The sequence below is a fragment of the Pipra filicauda genome, unplaced genomic scaffold, assembly GCF_003945595.2.
Source record: "Pipra filicauda isolate LSUMZ 115617 unplaced genomic scaffold, ASM394559v2 scaffold24_size8852520_pilon, whole genome shotgun sequence".
NCBI lineage: Eukaryota > Metazoa > Chordata > Aves > Passeriformes > Pipridae > Pipra > Pipra filicauda.
This window is the reverse complement of record NW_024104365.1, coordinates 8,243,372-8,267,474: the sequence shown is the minus strand read 5'-3', so window position 1 is coordinate 8,267,474 and position 24,103 is coordinate 8,243,372. Positions and strand designations below refer to the sequence as shown.

The following is a 24,103-nucleotide window of genomic DNA, read 5'->3' as shown; positions in this document are numbered from 1 at the left end:
GTGATGGAACTTAAATCCCTCTAATCAGTGTCAGGGCAGCCATTCTGCACTTCCCTTGTGGAAAGGTAATGAAATCCAATAGTTATCGTGAAACCTGGAAAGTGCTTTGCGATGCACAGATGAAACCACTCCCTATTGTTCATTATTATAATTATTATCCACTCTAATATATCCTCTCCATAATTATTATCACCTTTTCTTCCTAATGGCTCATAACCTTCTGTAGTTGTGCATCTGGGAATTTCACACCACACAAATTGTTTTGCTTTCACAGATTTTTTTTTTTCACTAAGGTTTTTAAATAAAGATCAGTACAGTACAAAGCTTAAAATATTGTCAATGTTTTCAACAATACAAAGTCAGCAGATGGGAGTTGGGAAGGGAATGGTTAATATGGAACACTCATACCCTTCCTTGTTTCCCAGAGGAAAAAAAAATACAAACTCTTTTGTACTTCTGTTTAGTAACAAACAGTGCTTAAAAATAATCTTGTCAGTAAAAGTTGTAAATTGCAAGGCACACGAGGAACCTGTCCTTGCCTCGTTACACAAATTATTAGGCATAAATACAAATTTAAGGCACCTGTCTCCATCCTCCTCTCTTGCTCCATACAGTGAGGAAATCCTGTCAGTGGGAAATAGCTGTTAAGAGCAACCATGGACCAGCAGACAGCAAAGGGGCTGCCACTGATCCTCAGGTTCCTTCAGGATGAATCCCAAAAAAGAAACAGCATAAGGCACATTGGGATGAATTCTTGGGAGTTGTCCTGGTTGCAAAATCTGCAAGAATACTGTCTCAGGACAAGAGACTCCTGGGAGAGAGGATTAGAACCTTGGTCCCTTTGGCATCTCAGGTGTGCTCAACCTTTGGTGGTCAGCTCTTCACCAAAACCTGGCCATGGGTACATCCTTCCCGACCTTGCCTCCTGAGGAATACCAGAATGGAAGGAGACATGCTCCAAGCATTGAGCCCAAGGAAAAGGCCTGAACAGCTCCCAGACAACTGAGTATTTATCACAGTGACACTTTTGCTCTCTCTGGATCCAGCCCTGGTCTCCTCTGGATCAACGGCAGGGCTTCCAGAGGGCATCCACAGCCACTTCCCAGTTGAGGCCCAGCAGACTGCACAGCATATGGAGCCTGCCCAGGTAGGCAGCCAGGTGTACAAGGCACAGGGATGAAGGAAAGAAATGAGCTGATTGGAGGGGGAGGAGGATGGAGACAGGGATGAAGGAAGCTCCAGTGTTGGCGAGCCCCTTGTGACACAAGGGCGCATCCTCACAGCAGCACAGATCCGTATGGCAGGTCCCTGCCCCATCCACCCATCATAGTAACCAGGAGGTCAGCTCCAGGTGGGAATGCAGGGCCACCGTGGGGACGGGAGCGGCGTCACCTGAGGGGAAACGGGAGAGTGTGCAATGACACCTCCACTGTCACACAACTGCTCCAGAGGAGAAGTGTCACTTCTGCTCAACCAGGGAGAAGGCATATGACCAAAAACACCTTGGAAAAGAGCCATGTGGGCACCTCTCCGTGTCCCTGAACTAGACAGCATTACTGTACTCACCCTCCTTTGACACGGGCAGGACATGTCATCTTAAACCCTTAGAGAAGGAGACACCTGGGTGATCCCTTCCTTTGGTACCAGTGTAACTCCAGGTAGCAGCAGAGCAGGTTTGTTATTAGCAGCCATGCCAAATCCCTCTCCGTTTTATCCCAGAAATGAGCTCTGGACCAGCCTGATTTACACCTCTTCCAGCCTTATTCTACACTCAGTGCCTTATTCTGCCCTACCTACCCCAAAAGGCTGTGAGAAAAATCTCTGCTCCCACAGGAAGCCCTTCCCCAAACTGGGTGGAGACCCACAAGTAAAGCCAGAGGGGCCATGGAGGGAACAGCCCATCAGTGCAGCTGGGCTAACTGAGCTGCCAGCTGCCATGCAAGGAGGGACTGCTGCTGGCCTCCACTCCAGCCCTTCCCTGCAGGCAGCAGTGTTGTCCAAGTGAGCTGGCTCAGAGTTAAAACCAGCCCAAATTACTGACATTTTTTCAGTAGGATTGGTTTCCGGATGCTCCGTCTCCCGGCACCAGCTCCCTCCGTGGTGAGATGTGCATGGGAAGGGGTATAATGAGGTGCAAGTGAGACCATTCCCACTTGCCACTCCCCTGAGACAGATTTACTGTTAGGTCAGCATGGCCATACTATCAAAAACACCAGAAGAAATGAAGTAATTAACTTCTAAAATGGACTGGATGTGAACCAGGAGGCCAGACTGATGAGAAAGGTTGGAGTAGATGACCTCCTGAAGGCTTTCCTATGATTTCTTCTCCTATACTCCCAACTTACTTCCCTCCTCTATATTTAATTTGTCTATAGGGCCATGAGTTCCAAATTTATCCACAAAACACAGGACCAGCAAAGATCTATTTATAGATCCTCTCTCTGGCCCACCTTGCTCCTCCAGCAGCACAGCACTGTTTCCTTCAGGTGAATCTTAACCCAACTAGGAGGCTCTGCAGATAGAAAATCCAAAGGCAAAGCCTTTCTGGATAATAAATCACGTGCACAGGCATGTACACAAAACACAGACACACCTCAAGAGCTAAACCACAGATCAAGTGCAGAAATCAGTGCTTGTCCTCACAAACCATATCCCCAACCCTACACTCTGCCTGCTCAGAACCAGCAATCACAATACATTTGCCTGCCCTTGGGTTCACTGAGACAAATCCATGGCTGGAATAGATCCCATGGATTCCTTGGTTTCAGCATGGATTTATACCTCCTCGGTGGCTCCATATCTGAAATTCCCCCCCAAGCAAGCACAGAAGAGACTCATCTAGTGGGGGTCACAGTAACCCAACCTTTGCTACACCTTGGACAGGACTGACCCGTGGACTTCAACTGTCCCTGACCACTATCTTTGCTACTCCACACAGGAATCACCAAGTCCCAAGGACAAACCCATCCCAAGGTTGCACAGGACCCTAATCCTGTCACCCTGCTCCTGCCTTTTGCTGTTCTACCTTCATCCAGTGCTGATAAAAACACGCCAGAGTCACAATCCAATTGGTCAGAGAAAAGCAACCCTGGTTTTTCAAGGTCAGCTTTCCCACAAGGCTCACCAAGGACTGTTTGGTGTCCCAAAAAGCACCATTAAGAGGAGAATAAAGACTCCTTCACCTTCATGCCCTCTTGGCCATGACCACAGTGGGACTGTTGGAGGATCAGAGCCTTTCCTGCATCAAACAGGCCACATCCAAGTTACTCTACACTGCGTGGACATTGCAGGTCAGTCAGTCAGCCTCCCTAGACAGATGATACAGACCCAGTTTGTCCCAGAGGACCCCAGGTCAGGCCTAAGTCTCCAAAGATGTTTTGCCAAAGCCACCTCAGCAACTTGGCATTGACATACTTGACAAGGGGACTGTAGAGAGAACTTGGAACAGAAAATGGACTGTGCCAGCCACTGTGCCACACGTGCCCTCACAGCTGAACCCTAGAAATGTAAACTCCCCCTGAAACCTTCCTACTGCCTTTCATAGGAACAGTTCTCCCACAGATATGGCAAAGCCCAGAGAGATCATCACATCCAGCTGAGTTCCTCATGGAGTTCTGAGCCCTGGCAGTCTCTTTTACAGTCTCACAGCCTTCAGGCTGCCCTCCCTGACACTGAGCAGTGTATCACCCCCAACTTTACCAGAATGAACAAGGAACCTCTGCCTATTCCAGCATCCTCGGTTCAATGACTTGTTCTGCCTTAAAACACTCCACGTCCCCCCTCCCCAGATGGCAAAAGGCAATCCCTGCTGTGAAAGTGCATCCAGCATGAAGTGTCCAGCCCTCCACCCGAGTCCAGGGTCCCGGTTAGTCACAGCGTGTTAGGCAAATAAGACAGCTGCGTCTCTAATATTTTATGCCCCCTTTTTGTTGATTTTGTCTGGTGATGCCATGCCCATCACATCTGTGACTCTCAGGAGTCCTTTGTAGCCAGGCTGGCCTTGATCCTGCGCCGCAGGACGTAAGCTGTGATGGCACTACAAGCCACCAAGCCAAAAAAAGAGATGCAGGAGAGATAAACGGTGAAAGGCCCGTGTCTCTTCAGGAAAATCTCCTGCCTGTTCTTGTAATCCAAAAGAATGGCCTCCAGCTGTGACAGGGTGCAGATGGCCAGGAAGGTGTGGAAGATCTGGTGGGCATGGCCAACGATGTCACAGGAGCCAGGGAAGTACTTCTCAGGGACGGGGCAAGAGAAGAAATAAGCGCTGATAAGGAAAAACAGTATCTGGTACGTGTGGTACCAAGCAGCATCTTCCTCACAGCCCCCCAGGTGACACACAACCACCCGGTGGGCCACGGGACTGATATCCAGGATGAAGGCGAGCCCGGCTGGGATCACCTGGCACATCTTCCTCATGATGGGGTAAGGCCGTCGGTACCGGTACTTGGCATAGCAGCAGCCGGCACAGGATAACCAGCCACAGAAAGCTGCTGCCGGCAGGAAGAAAAGCCAGAACTTGTCGTACCAGGCTTGGTCGGAGCTGTAGTAGAAATGAGCCAGGGCACTGCCATACTGGTAGATGCTGACGCCAACATAGTCCACGAAGTAGAAGGTGTAGTGGTACAGCTCCGACTTGGACTGCAGCAGGTGGGCCAGGAGGCTGCAGGTCAGGTAGGTGACAGAGGAGAGGACAAAGATGAGCAGAGGCAAGGACCACGCGTCCACGGGCAACTGCTCAGCCTCCACAAACGTCTTGAACCTCAGCAGCACGGCCAGCGCCGCCAGCAGGTGGGTCCAGACATTGACCACCTCGTTGTGCTTCTGGAAGAGGCTGAGGAAGTAGTAGCGCCAGTCCTGGCCGGTGGGGCGGTACCCGGAGTGGATGTAGGGCTCGCGGAACAGCTGCGGCACCTCACACTCCTTCACCGTGCACGGCATCTTGGGCAAGCCATCCTCCAGCAGCCGGGGCAGCCGGCTGAGGTGCTGCCCGCTGAGGGACAGCGTGCTGATCCGCTCCAGGATGGCTGTCATCCCGCTGCCGGGCACCAGGGAATGTTGTCTTTGTGCTCTGAGGGGAGGGGAGAAAGAGGAAATGTTAATGGTGATGCATTGCTGACATTCCTTGTGGGATTAACCATGGCACCATCAAGACGCAGGCCCTGAGAGGCCCTTCCAGTGCCTAAAGGGGCTCCAAAAGAGCTGGAGAGGGACTTTGGGCAAGGGCCTGGAGGGACAGGACAAGGAGGAATGGCTTTAAACTGATAAAAATTGTAAATTTAGACTAGATATAAGGAAGAAATTCTTCCCTGTGAGGGTGGTGAGGCCCTGGCACAGGTTGCCCAGAGAAGCTGTGGCTGCCCCATCCCCGGAAGTGTTCAAGGCCAGGTTGGATGGGGCTTGGAGCAACCTGAGATAGTGGAAGGTGTCCCTGCCCATGGCAGGCGGTTGGAACAAGATGGTCTTAAAAGTCCCTTCCAATGCAAACCATGCCATGATTCTATGACTATGAGGTGAGTTTAGGGGTACCAGGTCTCCTGGGAGTTAAAGGAGGGTCTGAGAGAGTACAGGATTCCCAGGGGGTACCTGTTCCCTGGCCAGTAGACCTAAATTCATTATGGAGAAGGATGGCACAGCCCTGTCCCTGCAATTCAGCCTATGTCAGATGGGAACAGCAGTGTCACAAACGTGACCCTCCTCCTCACTTCCTCGGGCTTGGAGCATGTTCAGGAGGAGCCAGGAGCTGCCAACAAGGGGGTGCAAGAAGCACTTGATTTGTGAAGGGGATTTTTCACCCCTTGGCCCAGAACAAAATGCTCAGGGACAAAACTGGGATGTAATTCATCATCTAAGGAATAACCTGCCTGTCTGCACGTGAGTGAAGAGGTCCCAGCCAAATTATGGAGGTTGCCAAAAAGCTTGGCTTCCCCACCAAACAACTTGCACATGGGTTACATGCCTGGGGCTGCTGGCAAAGGGAGAAGTGGAGAAATCCAGAATCCCAAACCTGCAGCCCTCATTCCTCCACATGTAAGAAACATCAGGACTGGGAGGTGATGGAGAACAAGAGGCACTGCATCCAGGCTGGCTGCAGTTTGGGTACAGCATTGGAGCTTTGGGAGGGGCTGGCAGAAATGTGTCTGCATGTTCAGAGCAGCCAAACCCAGTGCGGGGCACTTCTCTGCCTGCTCTACTCCTTGGCAACTTCCAGAGTTCCTAAGCTCTGTCTGGAAAGATTCAGATTCAGGGCACAGCAGGATCCTAATGTCTGGAGAAAACCTCCCAGCCCCCTGTTCCCCAATAACCTGGATATTTGTCTTCCCTTCCAGTGTTTATGCCACACAAAACAGAGAAGAATTCATCACAGATGCCCATGCTTGAACCAAAATTAATGCTGGAGCAGCCCCACCAGACTCTGCAGGGCTGTGGTTATTCCTGTGCAGGTTTGCAGGAGTGGGATCTGACTCCTAATCTTACACACACCCAACTGGAGCTGCAGCGGATGGAGATGGCCAAAACTAAATGCATGCAAATAATATTTTGCCTGAGTGTAGGAAACTGTGTATTTTTCTCCTGGTTGCATCAGATACCAGCTGTGGCCAGAGGTCAAACAGAGCAATAGTTTGTGTGGAAACCTTGTCTAGTGGAAGGTGTTGGAACTAGATGAGCTTTAAGATCCCTTCCAACCCAAACCACTCTGTGATTCTATGATGGGAGACCCATGCCAGGCTGGTGATACACAGGACAGGACAGTGTCAAACACCACGAGAGAGTTTCTGAAAGCAGGGAAGTGGGACCTGGCAGTCCCAAAGTGAGACAACACGAGCAAAGTCAGGGCAGACTCTGAACCAGGTGACAAGTCCCACTTCCTCTTGCAACCCACAACCTCTGATAAGAGACAAAATATTTTCATGTTGCTTCCTTACTCTAGCAGATGGTAATTCTCATAATTAAGTTTCATTTTCCAGCAAATTCTTTCTGCCTTGCACTTTCTAGGCTTTCTCCATCAGCACCTCTCAAGGCTGGTTTTCTTCTTCCCTGTCTGCCTTAGGGGAATTTGTCTGCTGAGTTTGATGGAGCTGCCTTAGCCACAAGGAAAAATGGTCCCTGAAAATGCTGTTTTAGTTTCACAGATGTGTAAGACTTAAAAGAGCACACTTGCTGGGGGGCTGATGTTGTGCACACTCACAGATTTTGTTTCTCTCTTGAGGGTCTGCAGGTCTGACCTGTGATGCAACACAGTTCATTCAGCAGCTTGTATGTTCCTGTGGAGTTACACGCCAAAATTTAGGGAGGCAAGGCAAGTTTTGACTCTGGGGAACTCCTGTGAGGGGATGGTGTGAAAAAGAGCCATCACTCCCTCTCCTCAGTCCTAACGTACAGCCAGTCTCTTCTGGCTCCTTGCAGACAATGGAGAAAGAAAGGCTCACTCATAAATCATGGAATGGTTTGGGTTGGAAAGGACCTTGAAGATTATCCAGTTCCAATCCCCTGCCATGGGCAGGGACACCTCCCACTAGTCCAGGTTGCTCCAAGCCCCATCCAACCTGACCTTGAACACTTCCAGGGATGTGGGGCATCCACAGCTTCTCTGGGCAACCTGTGCCAGGGCCTCACCACCCAACTTTCATCTAAACTACTTTAGACTTGAGCTTCAGCATGAGGCACAGCCCAAACAAGAACATCCCTGTCTGTGCAACACTGCAGTACTCACCCTCTATTGTCCCAGATCTCCTCTGGATGATCTGGGCAGAGACAGGCTGGAGGCTGAGCACAGTGGGGTAGGAAGGACATGGAGATTTTATGGATGTCTGTACTAAGACAGCTTGATTTCCTGGTCTGGGTGCACAGACAAGAGCTCCCTTCCCACACCAACTGCATCCCGTCACTGCAGCACCAAGGCACCTCCTCTCTCCAGAGGATGTTCCCCAGGCCTCATGCACAGGTTTTGCCCCGTGCAGAGGTGACAGTACAGACACTACCGACTCTGAAGTGCTTTGTGTGTCCCAAGCTCCTCTGCCCTGTCCATTAACGTGTCATAATGTGTTCTACACTGCTCCCAGCATTTGCTCCATTGTAACTCAGCAAGAGGGCTTGGATCCCTGCTCAACAGCTCCCAGTTTCCCTTTAACTAAGCATGGTCCAAAGATTTGGGCCTACTTCAGGGAGCTCAGGACTGACTCTTCATCCCAATTCATCCCACCACAATGCTGGAAAGCCCTCCAAAAACAGTATTAAGCACTGATGGGGATCATCAGATTAAATTAGATATTAGGAATTTACATTAACAGATTAGACATTAGGAATTTAGATTATTTAGATTAGATATGAGGAAGGAATTCTTGGCTGTGAGGCTGGTGAGGGCCTGGCACAGGTTGCCCAGAGAAGCTGTGGCTGCCTCATCCCTGGAAGTGTTCAAGGTCAGGCTAGACAGGGCTTGGAGCAACCTGGGATAGTGGAAGGTGTCCCTGCCCATGGCAGAGGTTGGAACACAATGAGCTTTACGGTCCCTTTCAACCCAAGTCATTCTGTGATTTTAGGATCATGGTGGTGAGGCACAAGGAGAGAGAACATGCTGGAGCTCCTGTGTGGAGGACACAGACTAACGCTAGAATGGATCCCAGGATAACAGGAACTGGAAACCAGCTCTGATACAGCACAGACCTGCACAGGGAGCAGGGTCAAAGCACTCATGTCCTGAAACCTGCCCGTAAAGAGCAAAGGCAGCCAGAAGACACACAAGAAGGCGGCAATCAAGCCTGGGAATATGGATGCCCAGGAATGCAAGGGGCACATCACCCCTTCCACAGTGCATGGCCTGCCTGCTTTGCATGCTGACAGGGGTATGAGGGAGACAGGCAGCGTCTGTCCCAGGCACAGCCTGGCTCCGGCTTGCACCGCGTGTGCCCGTGCCAGGATTTTGCCACGGTCTCTCATCCCCAGAGCTCAGCGAACACGGCTCTGAGAGGTTACACACTGCACATCTCCCCAACAGCAGAGACTATTCCAGGCAGGCTTTCATAGCTGGAAAATGCCAGTTTTTTAAACAGGCTGAGGGGCAGAGATTTCCAAAATAACAGCCCGAAATCACAAGAAACACATCTGATACGCAGCATTAAATCAGGAACCTGGTGGACGGCTTATTTTAAACCTTGTGACATTAACGAGTGCGAGCGAGTTGGCAGTTTCCAGCGATCATGTGATGGACAAAGCGACGAGCAATTAACGTTAGAAAAGGGAGAGAAAGGAGGAAAAAAAAAAACAACAAAAAACCACCAACCCAGAAACCCAAGGTCAGCACTGGCTGTTTCACTTTCACAGAGCCCTTATTCTTTTCCCTTCTCGGGGGCGTAGGAGCAGCTGAAAGCCACATTCATCGTCGGGGTGTCTCGCTGAGATTCCGTCCTCACCCCCCATCTCCGGGGGATTCAGTTATTTTGGCTGCTCCCAATTAATAGCAACCAAGTATCGTTTGTTCACGGAGGGAGCTGGAAGGCGAGAAGGAGGGCGTGGATGATGGCCAGGCTGGATCATTACAGCCACAATAAAAAACCCCGGCACAGGAGGAGAAGGATCCCGTTCCAATTTTTTCTCTCCCTTTTGAAGAGAGTAATTGGAAACCCGAGCTTTTTCCCAGCTCTTTTGCTTTTTGGTCACAGTCTGATGGAAGGGTTTGAATGAGAAAATTTCCTACAGAGTACGGCTGATTTTCCCACCGGTCTGGCCTCAGCCTCCACTGTCTGGGACTGAGTCTGTACCAACGTGATATATTTGTTTGCAGACTAGTATTCAGGCATCAGAGGTTTACACAGGCTCCCAGAAAGGCACTAATTCCTGGTAAACAAAGCAGGGAGAACTGGGGGAACTCAGCTGTGGGGAAGTCTTTAATAAATGCATTGCATTTAAAATAGAAAAAAAAAAAAAAGTGGCTGTGGACAGCATGAAAATAACAGCAGTGGCCAACTGACTGGTTTGGAGAGCTGCAGGTGATTCATTCCTGAATTCCTCTCTTCTGGCAGTTGAGCAAAAGGCCCTGGAGGGACTCCAGGTCATTTTGAAGCCTGGGGTTTTATTGTGACCCCTTCCTACATGGGGTTAACTTTGGTGTTGCAGCTTCCACAGCACCAGGATGGCAGAGAGCAGATCAGCTCTGGGAGAGGCTGCACCAGGGCTGCACCCTGCTCAGATGCAATGGATAAGCCCCATCTCAAATCCTGCTGCCTGCAGGCTGCTTCTCCCTGAGCACAAATATCTCCTATAACTAAACCATTTGTGGAGGGCAAATTTTGAAAGACCACCCTGGGAGCACAGTGCCAGCTCCCCCATCCCATTCTGCCTGGTGTTTTGGAAAGGCCCCACCAGTGATGAGGAACTAAGAGAACACAGACCACCTGAAGCAGCAATTCCCGTGTAGTGTAGTATTATCAGCATCCTTCTCCTGCCACAGGCTTACATGCCAACCTCCCTCTGAACTGCAACAGACACACACAGCACTCAGCTCCCTCCTGCAGGGAGTTACTGGGCTTTACATGGGGCTTAGATCTCCACAGGGAGTTCCTGGGATTTACTTGGGTGTCACTCAGAAACTGGCACAGGTTGCCCAGAGAAGCTGTGGCTGCCCCACCCCTAGAAATGTTTAAGGCCAGGTTGGATGGTGCTTGGAGCAACCTGGTCTAGTGGAAGATGTCCCTGCCCATGGCAGGGGTGTGGAACGAGATTAGCTTTAATGTCCCTTCCAACCCAACCCACTCTATGATTCAATAGTTTGTGCCAGGGACGAGCCCTCCCTGAGCAGGCAGCAGGGTATGAAGGACTGATCTGCACTCCAACAAAAAAGAAGTGGAAATCCCCAAAACCAGAAAGGTGCCAGGTGCTTGTGGCTTCTGTAAATCGGGCTTACACCTCCCCATCTATGAAATGGGGATATCAATCCTCATCTGCCCAATGAGAACTAGACATTGTGCTCTTAACACACCAGGCAGTGTTGGGACTACTTAACAGTGCATTGCACAGAAGATTTTATTTCCCTTGACACACTTGCCTACCCTGTTACATCTACATCAGCACAATTGCAATCGCTCCTTTAACATGGCCCTGCACAGGTTAGGATGCTCAGGAAGGCAAAAGGTGACGTGATGTGATTTTCTGAAGAGCGAGCCTCAAAATAACCCTTAAAAAAGCCTTAAAAAAACCCTTAAAGTAACCTGTTGAGAAAAAGGGTCAAAGTAGCCTCGTGGAAAATTTCAAATAAAAGAAAAGGGCTCAAATTCTGCCTTTCTGTGCACACATACACATGCACAGTGTGTGGCTGAGGCAGGGTTTGTCCAAGCCTGCATTGCTCAGGAAACGAATGTCCCGTGATGCCGGGAGATGAGCCATGAAAGCCGGCAGGAGGTGGCAGGATCCCCCACGGAAGCCACGGCAATGTCAGCTCCCCTGCAATTCCTGGCCTGGGAGTGAGCTGGGCCAGCAGCCAGCTCAGCCGTGCCGAGCAGCAAGTGCCTCTTGACATGGGCTCAGCGTTGCCTGAGTTTTGGGATGAGGCCAGGGGATGAGAGCAGCGGAGCCGGCACAGGGAACGCTGTGCTTGGAGGGGACGGAGCAAAACAAAGCTGCTGGCACACACAGTGTCCCTGCAGCAAAGCCACAGCATCCCACCAAGGAGGGGGTGTCCCTGAGGTCCTGTGGTGTTTGGGGGAGCACAGCAGGGCAGTGGAAACCCAGCAGGCTGGATGAGGCCGGTGGCTGTACTGTGAGAGTCCAAACCTTGAGCCAGACGTCAGGTGCAGGGGGGATCTATTTTCACAGCACCAAGTCCTCAGCTATGAGATTCACCAGGCTGGCTTGGCCATTCCTGTGCTGCTGCACCCCTGAAATGGGTGGCCACGCACAAACTGTCTGCCAGGAACAACTCCTGGACTGTGCTAAGTCCCAAACCATGCCAGGGAAGGGCACATTTCTGATTTGCTGCGATAACACTGCTGCAGTTTCCTCATGCCTAACCAGGGTCAGAGGTCGGTGATGCTGCTGATAACACAGCCAATACACTCAGTTCCTGAAAAAAAAGAAACCCACCCGCAGCACCAGGCATATGCAAAAATGTTAATATTCACCATTTCTACTCACAGACCCTGGCTGAGAATTATCTCCTCTGGCAAATCTGTCCCCCCATATCAAAAACTGCTCAAGGTCAAGGTAATATTCTACAGCTTTTCTTCCTGATCTCACTAATCCTTTGCTGTTTGTGCTTTGCTCATCTGCTCACCACTTTCTTTTCCCACACACAACTAACACAGTGCCTGATGCTTTGGGGCTTGATTTCAGGTGGGTGTGAAATCCCTGGATGGAGCACCTTGAGTACACCAGGAATTAAACCAGACCAGGACACAGTCCCAGTCAATGACCATCAGGTGGCTGAAGTGTCACTCCTGGGCTTGTTTTTGGTCCAGCCACCCCCACCAGTCCCTGCCTGCTGTATTCAGTCATGCAGGGACCACTGATGGAGTGGGACTGACCCGTTTCCAGAAGCTGGAATTGTGCCAGGGATGTGCCTGGGGTTTCTTCCCTCCCCTCACTGACTGAAAAAGGAGCCTGGATTTGTTGCAGCTGCATCTCACTTTCACCACAAATCTTCCTTAAGCACAGATCTGCTGGAGCTGGAAACTCCTGCTAACACAGGAAGACCTCAACAAGTCAGCCGATCCCTCCCTGCTGGTGGGACAACCCTGGAACCACCAGCCTGCAGGCAGAGCAACCAAACCAAACTGGCTGTGTGCTGTTTGGGGGTGTGAATTGTCCCCAAAAGAGCCTCTGGGCTGAGGCTTCTCAGCTTTGCTGTAATCCACAAAAGCCTCTTGAACAAAAACATTTTTTTTTTTTTAAGGTTGCAGATTTTAGAGCTTCGGTCACTCGAAAAAAATGTATATAAATCATGCAGAGCACGGCGGCTGCTGCGGGCAGAGGACGGGCTGCCAGGGAGAGACTGAGCTCTGTGCCAACCCCTTGGAGCTGCGAGCTCTCCTCTTCCCTGCACTAAAAGTCTTTGTCCCTATACGGGACCTCTTCCCATTTAATCCCATGGCCTCTCCCAGCGAGGTTCTGGGTTTGCAGTGACAGCAGTGATGCCCTTCCTGGGGCTACAAAGCCCCAAGCAAGAGCCAGATGGTGGATTCCTCCCAAAAAAAGGGATGCAGGCTGTGCTGTATCCACATGCTTACAATCCTGCACAATCTCAAGGACTTGTTGGGGGTGGGGAGCTGGGAGCAAGCTTCCCCTTACTACCTGGAAGTGTTCAAGGCCAGGTTGGATGGGGCTTGGAGCAACCTGGTCTAGTGGAAGGTGTCCCTACTCGTGGCAGGCAGGTGGAACAAGATGATCTTTAAGGTCCATTCCAACCCAAACCATTCCATGATTCTATGAAAGATGGAGGATGTAAGGTGTGGCCACATCAGTGCAGCTGCAGATCAAATGTGCAGCCTCCAGCAGCCTTCCTGGGAATTTATTCTTCTGGAGGGATTTATTAAATTAATTATTTTGCAATTCAAGGGCCGCTGGTCCGACTGCAGGAACAAGGGTTACCAAGGACACTGGCAGATAAAAATTAAGCTGGTGCCTGACTCAAGACATGCAAGTAGCTGCAAGTGCACACACGTGACCTGATGATGGCACCTCCCTTGTCCTCAGCTTACACTGCCCATCCCTCCCTGCATCCTCAGGGAAAAACCCTCTGCTTGGCCAGAGGCTCCAGCCACAGCTTCAGCAAAACTAAATAAAAGCAATTAGTGCCCAGGAAACAGAAAACCCTGCACTGTGCACTGACTTAACCCACACCTTCCCCGGCTGAGTGGCAGGAAATGTGTAACAGCGCGTGGTTTGGCCTCACAAGATGTGGGTTTCTAGGAATTGTTTGCAACAATTTGTATCACTCCCCTCACCCTGACACCAAAGCAGGAGCATTATGTGCTGGTAGAATTCACAGCTGGTTGTGCCCTCCCTGCCCTAGCAGCGGCCAAAAACAGACTTCAGACCTGCTGGATTCATCATTTTTCACGACCTTTTCATGACTTTGCTCTTTTGCAACGGCTGCTGCCAGGGCAGCATCAGACTCATCCCTATCCTAATCCTCTGCTGGCAATCATACAATCCTACAATGGTTTGGTTTGGAAGGGACTTTAGGGATCTTGTTCCAAACCCCCTGCCAAAGGGTTCCACTAGACCTGGTTGCTCCAAGCCCCATCCAACCTGTCAATCCCCCAAACTAACGGCACCTAAAACATTCTCGGGCATTTCTCAGCTCTGAAGCGATGATCCCACAACATCCCAGAGCAAAACACACCTCTCCATCCCAGAAAAAAACAAAACAAAACTGTGTGCTCCAGCTAAAGCAGCCTGGGGATGAACTGCTGGAGCTGCACAGTTATTTAATGAGCAGGGACCATTGGTCTTGTGTGGCACTTCCCACCCCACTGCAGCTACTGGGATGCTCCATACCCAAGCCTGCTCATTCCGGAGAGGAATCAGTTTGACACGGAGCAAACAACTGTTAAATGTTTACCCAAACCTATATATTTGTCTCAAAAAAAAACCAGAACACTTTAAGACAGTATTTTTTTCCCCCAAAAAAGTGAGATGCTCGCGGTATTTTCAGCCAGGAAGAAAATCCAGATGGGATCTAAGGGGAACATGACCCCGAGGTGTCCTGGAGAAGATCAGCAGGGAACAACCCCTCGTTGACCCTTTGGAGACACGAGCTGGGGCGCGTCAAGCACAAGGGGCAGGTAGGAGCTCCAAAGCAAACACCGGGAGCTGGTTCTTCTCCCAGCTCACGGCCGAACTGCGCGTCTCCTTCCCGCGGCCTCCAAGAACACCCCGGGGGTCAAAGTCATTCAAGGAAAATCCTCCCACAGCCATTAAAAACAAACACGGCGGAAAAACACTGCCCACCTCTCTGCCCTTGAGCTACCGGTCACAGGGGCTTGGGGGGCAATTTAAGGCAAAACCCATATCTTCCTGCGCACTCCTCCCCTACTGATGCTCTTCCCCAGCGCCCACCTGGCTGCTGGACCAAGCTTGGGTTCATGGACTACGGCTGTGCTCGGCGTGGAGGGAGAGATCCCGCATCTCGCCGCACCCCGAGGTCCTGGAGAACCCGCAGCGGGGGTCTCTGCAAGCACCAGGCACCGGCCACCGCCCCCCCCCTGCATCCCGCAGCCCCCGCGGGGAAGGATAAGGATGCTCCTGCCGCGGCGGGGATGCAGCGAGCGGCGCTACCCGCGCGGGGACGCCGGAGCTCGCCGGGAGCTCAGCGGGAACTCACCGGGAGCTCAGTGGGCATCCACAGGGGCCCCTCGGCGAGGTGTCCCGGAGGCAGGGGGGTGGTGTCCGTGGGGAAGGGACCGCCCGCTCCCACCGCCCGCTCCCACCGCCCGCACTCACCGCTCCCGCTCCCGCCGCCGAGTCCCGCGGCCGCCGCCTCCGGCAGCGCCGCCACCGCGCATGCGCGCCCCGCCCCGCCCCGGGGTGGCCCCGCGGAGCGAGACCAGCGGAGCTGAGCCCGGCCAAACTCAGTGCAGCCAAACTGAGCCCGGCCAAACTCAGCCCAGCCAAACTGAGCCCGGCCAAACTCAGTGCAGCCAAACTGAGCCCGGCCAAACTCAGTGTAGCCGAGCTGAGCCCGGCCAAACTCAGTGCAGCCGAGCTGAGCCCGGCCAAACTCAGTCCAGCCGAGCTGAGCCCGGCCAAACTCAGTGCAGCCAAACTGAGCCCGGCCAAACTCAGTGCAGCCAAGCGCAGCCCAGCCGAGCTGAGCCCGGCCAAACTCAGTCCAGCCGAGCTCAGCCCGGTCAAACTCAGTCCAGCCGAGCTGAGCCCGGCCAAACTCAGTCCAGCCGAGCTCAGCCCAGCTGAGCTCAGCCCGGCCAAACTCAGTCCAACCAAGCGCAGCCCAGCCGAGCTGAGCCCGGCCAAACTCAGTCCAGCCAAGCGCAGCCCAGCCAAGCTCAGTCCAGCCGAGCTCAGCCCGGCCAAACTCAGTCCAGCCAAGTGCAGCCCAGCCGAGCTGAGCCCGGCCAAACTCAGTCCAGCCAAGCTCAGCCCAGCCGAGCTCAGCCCAGCCAAGCTCAGTCCAGCCGAGCTCAGCCCGGCCAAACTCAGTCCGGCCAAGCTCAGCCCAGCCGAGCTCAGCCTGGCCAAGCGCAGCCCAGCCCAGGCTGGAGAAAGCGCGGCTCGAACCGGTGGGAGCGCATGCAGCCCGTCACCCCCACTGGTGGCTGCGGAAGGGAACTAAAGGGGAGACATCAGGATGTAAAGTCATAGGATCGCAGAGTCATTTAGGGTGGAAAAGTCCTCTGAGATCATCGAGTCCAACCTGTGACCAATCACCACCTTGTCAATTAGACCAAAGCACTGAGTGCCGCGTCCAGTCGTTTCTTGAACACCTCCAGGGATGGGGACTCTGCCACCTTCCTGAGCAGCCCCTTCCAATGCTTGGAGACCCTTTCCATAAAGAAATTCTTCCTCATGTTCAACTTGAACCTCCCCTGACACAGCTTGAGGCCATTTCCTCTTGTCCTATCACTGGATGCCTGGGAGAAGAATCCGATCCCCACCTGGCTCCACCCTACTGTCAGGGAGTTGCAGCCAGTGAGAAGGTCCTGCCTGAGACTCCTTTTCTCCAGGCTGAGCCCCCCCAGCTCCCTCAGCCACTCTTTGTAGGACTTAGAAGTCACCATGAGGTGATTGGGTTGGGAAGCTGGTCCAACCCCCTGCTCAAGAAGGGCTACCCAGAGCCTGGGACTGTGTCATGAAGAACTCCAAGGATGGAGATCACTCTTGAGGATGGAGGTTCTATGTTCAAATTAAAAAAGAAAGGACCAGGGGCCACAGGCACCCACTGAAACACAGGAGGTTCCTCTGAACATCAGGAAACACTTCTTCATTTTGAGGGTGGCCGAGCACTGGCACAGGTTGCCCCGAGATGTGATGGAGTCTCCATCCTTGGAGATATTGAAAATGGACCTGGGCAATCTGCCCTGCATGAGAAGGGGGGACAGATCAGATGATTCCCATGGAGTGGGGAGGAACCCCCTGATTTTACTGTGGACATGCGAGAGTGGATAATTTTGCCCTAGATTTTGGCTCCCTAAAAGAGTCGTTTGCACCCAAATGGCCTTTCTGGAGTGGTCCATGTGCTCCTGAGCTGTGCCTGGGAAATGTCTGGGAGAGGCTGATGCACTCTGGACTGAGCTGTGCCAAAACCACAGTGATGGATTCAGCTATAAAGTCACCCTGATCCCAGGAGCAGGTTAATTTTAGGAGTACAGAGTACCCTTTTCCCCCCTCCAACCTCTACTGGTTTATGCGGGTTTTGCTGTTCCAGCCTGTCAGAACTGTTGTTTCTTGATGGGTTTACAAGGGAAACAGAAGGACTGTTTGTTCTGCAGGGAGAGGATCCGTGGAGAGGCAGCCCAGGAACGTGACTTTCCAGCTCTGATAAGATCACTCCAGCCTGGCTGAAGGTTCGGCACATCTCAGCACACATCTCCCAGCATGGGGGAGAGCCAATGCCCTCAGAGTGAGGAGAGAAAACCCAACAGGGTGAAGAGGGTGGGCAGGGGACCTCATTTTTTCCCTGTCACTTCGCTCAGGGATGAGGATGGGATAGAATCAGCACCTCCTGACCCTCTCACTGACATCTTGCTCCCATTTTCTGCCCCTCTAAGAAACATCCTCCTGAAAGACCCATAATACTGCATCGTCCTCCCCCTGCATTCCTTAAATTGGGAGGGGATTCTGTCCCTCTGCTCTGCTCAGGTGAACCCCACCTGCAGAGCTACCTCCAGCTCTGGGATCCACAACATCAGAGGGATGTGGAGCTGCTGGAGTAAGTCCAGAGGAGACCATAGAGATGCTCCAAGGGCTGGAGCCCCTCTGCTCTGGAGACAGGCTAGGAGAGCTGGAGGTGTTCAGCCTGGAGAAAAGAAGGCTTTAGGGAGACCTTAGAGCCCTTTCCAGAGCCTAAAGGAGCTCCAAAAGAGCTGGAGAGGGACTTGGGACAAGGGCCTGGAGGGACAGGACAAGGGGGAATGGCTTCCCACTGCCAGAGGGCAGGATTATATGGGATATTGAGAAGAAATTCTTTCCTGTGAGGGTGGTGAGGCCCTGGCACAGGTTGCCCAGAGAAGCTGTGGCTGCCCCATCCCTGGAAGTGTTCAAGGGCAGGTTGGACAGGGCTTGGAGCAACCTGGGATAGCGGTAGGTGTCCCTGTGCATGGAAGGGGGGGTGGAACAAGGTGGTCTTTACAGTCCCTTCCAGCCCCAACTATTCTGTGATTCCATGAAATCTCCAGGGATGCTCAGTAGCTGTGAGATGAAGGTCATGGCTTTTCCTCTTCCACCCAACTTTCCATCATTTCTCACGCAGGAGAAATGGGAACACTCAGCTGAACGCAGTCCATGACCATGGCAAGGCTGGAGATCAGGTGGGACATAAAATACAACCCAGGCAGAGAGGGATGGTGGGGTGGGACATCCCTGCTGAACATGGACATTGCCACATTGCTGGGTCAACCTGCACTTCTGTTTTGCTCTGATGAAAGGTTTTTCCCTTGTTATCTACATGACAGTGCTCCAGGGCAGCTGTGACAAGGGGGAAAGGACAGATCTGTGCAAGATAGCTGCTCTCCTTGGTGGGTACTCACAGCCTGTTTTGCACACCAAGCTTGGTGGATGCTGCACAGGGAGATCTCTTTGATCTCTGTCTCCATCACCTTTTCTCAGGTGACTGGTACCTGCCAAGCCATGCCCTGTAGTTCATCCCAGCCTTACCCTGCTGTGCTGCAGTCCCTGTTACTCCCTATCATGTACATTTTAAAGCCTGAAATGAATCACCCACTTCTGTTCAAGGCAAAACACAGGTGTGGTTGTGTTTGCCCAGGAGATCACTCCCAGAGTTAAGACCAGGTTGTGCCAGGCTGGGCTCTCCCTACCCTTTACAGTCATCTGATAGGGTTCAAGTCCTCTTTGTGCCCTCAAACATGTCCTGAATAGTGTAATTCCCCACCCAAATATGTATCATTGAATGCTTTGGGTTGGAAGGGACCTTGGAAGGGGCCTTTAAAGTTTTTTCCGGGTTGTGTGGACAGGTTTTGATAGTGGGTTTTGATAGCTGCAGGAGTGGCTTCTGTGACAAGCTGCCAGAAGCTTCCCCTGTTTCAAACAGACCCAATGCTAGCTGGCTCCAGGACAGCCTATCAGGGACAGTCATCCTCTGGACGCATTCCAACAGCTCCACTTCCTTCTGATGCTGTGGATCTCAGAGCTGGATGCAGCACTACCTGTAGGGTCTCACCAGAGCAGAGCAGAAGGGAAGAATCCCCTCTCTTGACCTGCTGGCCCCACAGACCCTCCCTGTCATGCCACATAAACCCTGCAAAAAGTTTGGCCTGTTATTTTTGGGTGCTTTGAATTATCATCCAAAAAGAGGAGCTTCCTTTGTGGATCAGGGTCTCCCTTCACCAAGATGCATCCAAAACACAGAGTTCACACTGTGCTGCTGAGGGACAACAGAGCAGCTTTGCACCAAAGATAACCAAGATATTCCAAACACCACATGGGATCCAGAAAGTAGGATGAGTTCCCTTTTCCCTGTACTTGCTTGTAATAAAGTATATTGACATGTTGTTATCGTGCTTGGGTAAAAGAGAATTTTTCTGCCCCATCTGTTCCTATATGAAACTCCTTCCCACTGGACAAGGATTGATGCTCGTGGTTTGGCAAAATTTAGATGCGGAACACTAAGGCTTTCTTTGACTAACAACTCAGAAAAAAGCCCCGAGTTTCCAAGTTCAGCCCCTGCAATCAGAAAGAAACTCTTGATACAGATAATTTTGCCACCATCAGCTGCTCCCCGCATGTTGCACAAGGAGTGTGTGACAATTTGGGGTCAGGAATTTCCTGCCTCCTCGTGGTTTGTGCGGAGCAGGGAGCCCATTGTGACAGCCTGATGATGATTGCTAACGTGTCTTGCGGGAATTGCTTCAGCTTCCCATCTTCCTACGGGGTGGAGAATGGATTGAGAGCAGCCCTGGGGACAAGAACTTTGAGTGCTGGTGGGTGAGAGGCTGGACATGCCCTGGCCATGGGCACTCCCAGCCCAAAAACTCCCATGTGTCCTGGGCTCATCCCACAGTGTGGGCAGCAGGGGAGGGGGGGATTCTGCCCCTCTGCCCCCTCAGGTGAGACCCCACCTGCAGAGCTGCCTCCAGCCCTGGGGAACAACAGCACAAGGACGTGGAGCTGCTGGAGCGAGTCCAGAGGAGGCCACGGAGATGTTCCAAGGGCTGGAGCCCCTCTGCTCTGGATCCACGCTGGGAGAGCTGTAGAGGGACTTTGAACAAGGGCCTGGAGGGACAGGACAAGGGGGAATGGCTTCCCACTGCCAGAGGGCAGGGGTAGATGGGGTATTGGGAAGAAATTCTTCCCTGTGAGGGTGATGAGGCACTTGAACACTTCTCTGGAAGCGTCCAAGGCCAGGTTGGACAGGGTTTGGAGCAACCTAGTCTGGTGGAAGGCAGGGGTTGGAATATGATGGTCTTTAAGGTCCCTTCCAGCCCAAACTGTTCCATGATTCTATGGTTCTGAAGCTGGGCATCACTTGCTGAAGTGATCAGTGGGTCCTGACCTATGGCTGAAGGCAGATCCCAGAGATCCTGAGGCAGAGGCAAGGATGTTTTACATAGAGATGGGTGATTTTCAGGCTTGGTGAGTGGAGAAAATGAGAGAATAGAAAAAAAGAGGAACCAGCTGTCACTGTCTTTAGTAACAGCCAGAACTCATGAGGGCAGATGAGCAGACAGAAATAGCAACACCAAACCACGGGCAATCCGTGTCTGGGCCCTTTGGACTTCCCTGGAAACGTGGTTGGGTTGCCCCATTCCACAGCCACGCTCTCCAGAGCTTTGTTGATTCAACCACTCCTCTGGTTTCCTTTGGAATTCAGTTTTCCTTGTGCCTGCAGGCACAGCCTCCGTGGGTTTGTTTTGGTTTTCTATTAAATGCTGTATTTTCCTTCTGCGCAGCAGGAAAAGAGGATGAATTCCTGTGGGATCTGGAGTAGCTGTCTATCAGAAGCAGGACCACAACAAGATTTTAAATTCCCATCATTGTGCTGATTCCATGCCAGTGTCATCTGGGAGGAAAAACAGATCCCTATGCACTGGGCTCCTACTCTGGGAAGCAAGAAGGTGGCTACAATCCATCCAAATGCACTGAAGGTCAGAGCTTTAAGTTCTTACCCCTTTACTGTGCTCTCCTGGTGAGATACCAGCTGTGCTTTTCAGTGAAGAAATTCCATTCATGCACACTGGCAGTAATTTTCCATATTTTTCTTCTCCGCAACTAGGAAAAAACCAGGAGCTAGAACCATTTAAAAATTTACCAGAGTGCGTGGGAATAGCAAATACTTCAAGAAAATGATGTCAGAAATGCCTGAGCTAGATGCAGATGTGATGGAGTGAAATTCTCCAGCCTATGTTAGGGAAAAGGTCAGGATAGGGGATTAAGAAGGGCTCCTTCAGCATTAAATTATATCTTCCACATGTGTGGAAGTGATGAGAGTCAGGACAACGCTCTGCTGGCAAGAGTGAATTTCCTGGTTGGGGCTCAGCTGCTGCAACTGCAGCTGCAGGAGAGACCAGTAAGGATAAATCCCTTTAATCCCTTGGAAATCTTAAAATTTACCCTGATGAAAACATCTCATAGGTGGTCTTGCTTCACAATATTTCAATTACAGAAAGAGGTTTTTTTTTTTTCATTGAAAACATTTCATTCTGTGTTATTATCCTTGTTTTATTACAAATATATCTGAAACCTCAACTCCAGTGTTTTGCTTGATGATAAGGTGACGCTCCATCGAATTTGGGGTGTTCTTCCCCCCCTCTTTTGGAGCTGTGAATGAACCACAAGCCTCTCCCCTGCCCTCCATGGGTGAGACAAAGTTGCTCAGCATAAGGGAAAGTGAATAGATGGAACTTGGAAAGTGGGTTGTGGCTTGAAAATTGATATTTAGTTGAACTAAGGGGGAAAAAAACCAACAAAATCCCCCACAAACAAACAAACAAACAAAAAAGCCCACAGAACAAAGAAGCCCCAGAATATTGGAAGGATCACAAGGTACCATAAAAGGATCTCGGAATCCAGGTGGAGAGGTGGATGCTGACACACAGAGGTGTGAGGAAGGGAGGAGAAGATCCATGCTGAGGGCTGGTGGGGTGTTCTGGCCAGCACCCCTTGTGTGCAATCCATCCATGGAAATCACTCCTGCATCCACCCCTGATCCTTCTGCTTTTGGAGCCCTGCAGCCTCGGCCCTCTCTGTATTTAAGAGCTTAATTCCTGTTTTTTCCAAGGGATAGGAAGTGCTAAAAGTCTCTGTGAGCTGTTTTGATCTCTCCACCCTGTAACTGTGGGAATGTGGCAGGGAGGTGAACCCATGGAAGACTTGGCACCCTCCCAGGGAGCCCCAAAAGGCAGGAAAGGCCTCTGCCTTGCTTTTATCATCCCAGCCTTCTCCATCTCTCTCCATCCCTCTGTCCTCTTTGGCCTGACCTGCTGCAATGAATTATTCAGGCACGCAGCAGTTGCTATAGGGCCTGTCCTGAATAACAACAGTGGTTATTTTTATCCCTAACTCTTGTTACCTTGCAGGCAGGAGTGATGAGGCCCTGCCAGCTCCCAGCAGGAGGAAAACCACAGTGATCCATGGGCTGGGATTCATTCTGACCACTTAAATATAGGTGAGATCTTGTGCAATCCACATATATGTGTCTGAATCCCACTCTGGCACTGCTCTGTGCTGTGCTCACGGGGTGCTTTGCATCCATATTTTATTTTTCCATTCATATTTTATCTGCAGTGGAGCACACGGGCTGTGTCCATGGCTGGATTTATTAGTCTGTCTGCTGCAGGAAGAGGAAAACTGTCCCAGAGGTGAAATCTTATGGCAGGTTCTGCCAATTTAAATAGGATAAATCATATTTTGTTCAGGGACTTACACAGGCTGATTCCTCCAGCCAGTTTATATCCTCATGGCTGGTGTGCCTAGTTAAATATCTTTATACTATCTATCTACATCTACATCTATATCTATATCTATATCTATATCTATATCTATATCTATATCTATATCTATATCTATATCTATATCTATATTTAATATATTTATATTATCTTTATATATAAATATAATAGATAATATAAATGTATAAAATACATAATATAAATATATATATAATAAAAAATCTTTATCTCCATATCTCTCTATCTCTGTGGCAGGGGGAAAGTTTTTCTCTGTTCACTCTTCTTTGTGCTTCCTCCACTCATGAAAACAAGGAATCTCCAGGAAATCAGGGGGAAAGGGTAGAGCTAAGGAGCATCTGTAGGGAAATAGGTGCTGGTGAGTGTGCACAGGTGGGGAGGGTATTCCAGCTGCAGAGAGCATCTCTGGAGCTAGGAGAGAAACTTGGGACATGACGGGGAAAAAATAGGGAAAATGAAAAACAAAAGGAAAATAAAAAGAAAAAGGAAAAGAAAAAGGAAAGGGGGAAAAAAAGAAAAATGAAAAAAGAAAAAAACAAAACAGCAAGAGAGCACAAGATCCTTTATTCCTGCCAACCTGCCAGACTTAATAATCCATGAAATTATTCCAGGGAAGGGCCCAAAGGGCTAAAAGAGAAACTCTTGAACTTTCACTTTGATTCAAAACAACGTGAAAAAAAATCTCTCATAAGTGGGACAAATACCCAGGACTTGAGCCACACGTATCCTGAACTGGCCACAGTGTTACCAGCAACATTTCCAAGGATCGACCTGATCCAGGCACACAAAGAGAAAATGGGAAATAGGGCAGAGGCTGTTTCCTGCTCCTCTTCCGAAGCACGAATCGCAGCTGCTCCCTCCGGAGAGGTCAGGCACTGGGAATGTTGTGCCTCAGCGTTTGCACAGCCCAACAGACCCTGGGTGAATATTTATTTCCAGTATTTCCCTGGATAAACTGCTGTTAGCTCCAGTATCCAGGGAACATGCCAAGCTTGGGTGCCCAGTATGCCCTG

The 24,103-nt window shown here is 51.0% G+C and overlaps 1 protein-coding gene across 2 annotated transcripts; it reads right to left on the bottom strand.

Annotated features, from left to right (window-relative positions):
- Nucleotides 1-257: 257 nt before the first annotated feature.
- On the bottom strand, nucleotides 258-15,449 carry PAQR8 (progestin and adipoQ receptor family member 8). Of its 2 annotated transcripts, none has more exons than XM_027738333.2 (2): nucleotides 15,433-15,449; nucleotides 258-5,068 (listed from the first exon to the last, which is right to left on the bottom strand). In XM_027738333.2, exon 2 carries the CDS (start codon nucleotides 5,029-5,031, stop codon nucleotides 3,973-3,975), a length of 1,059 nt encoding a protein of 352 aa, XP_027594134.1. In that variant the 5' UTR covers nucleotides 5,032-5,068; nucleotides 15,433-15,449; the 3' UTR covers nucleotides 258-3,972. The 2 variants fall into 2 exon arrangements, with proteins under 2 accessions (XP_027594134.1, XP_027594133.1); XM_027738332.2 differs by lacking the exon at nucleotides 15,433-15,449 and adding an exon at nucleotides 15,314-15,398.
- Nucleotides 15,450-24,103: the final 8,654 nt, after the last annotated feature.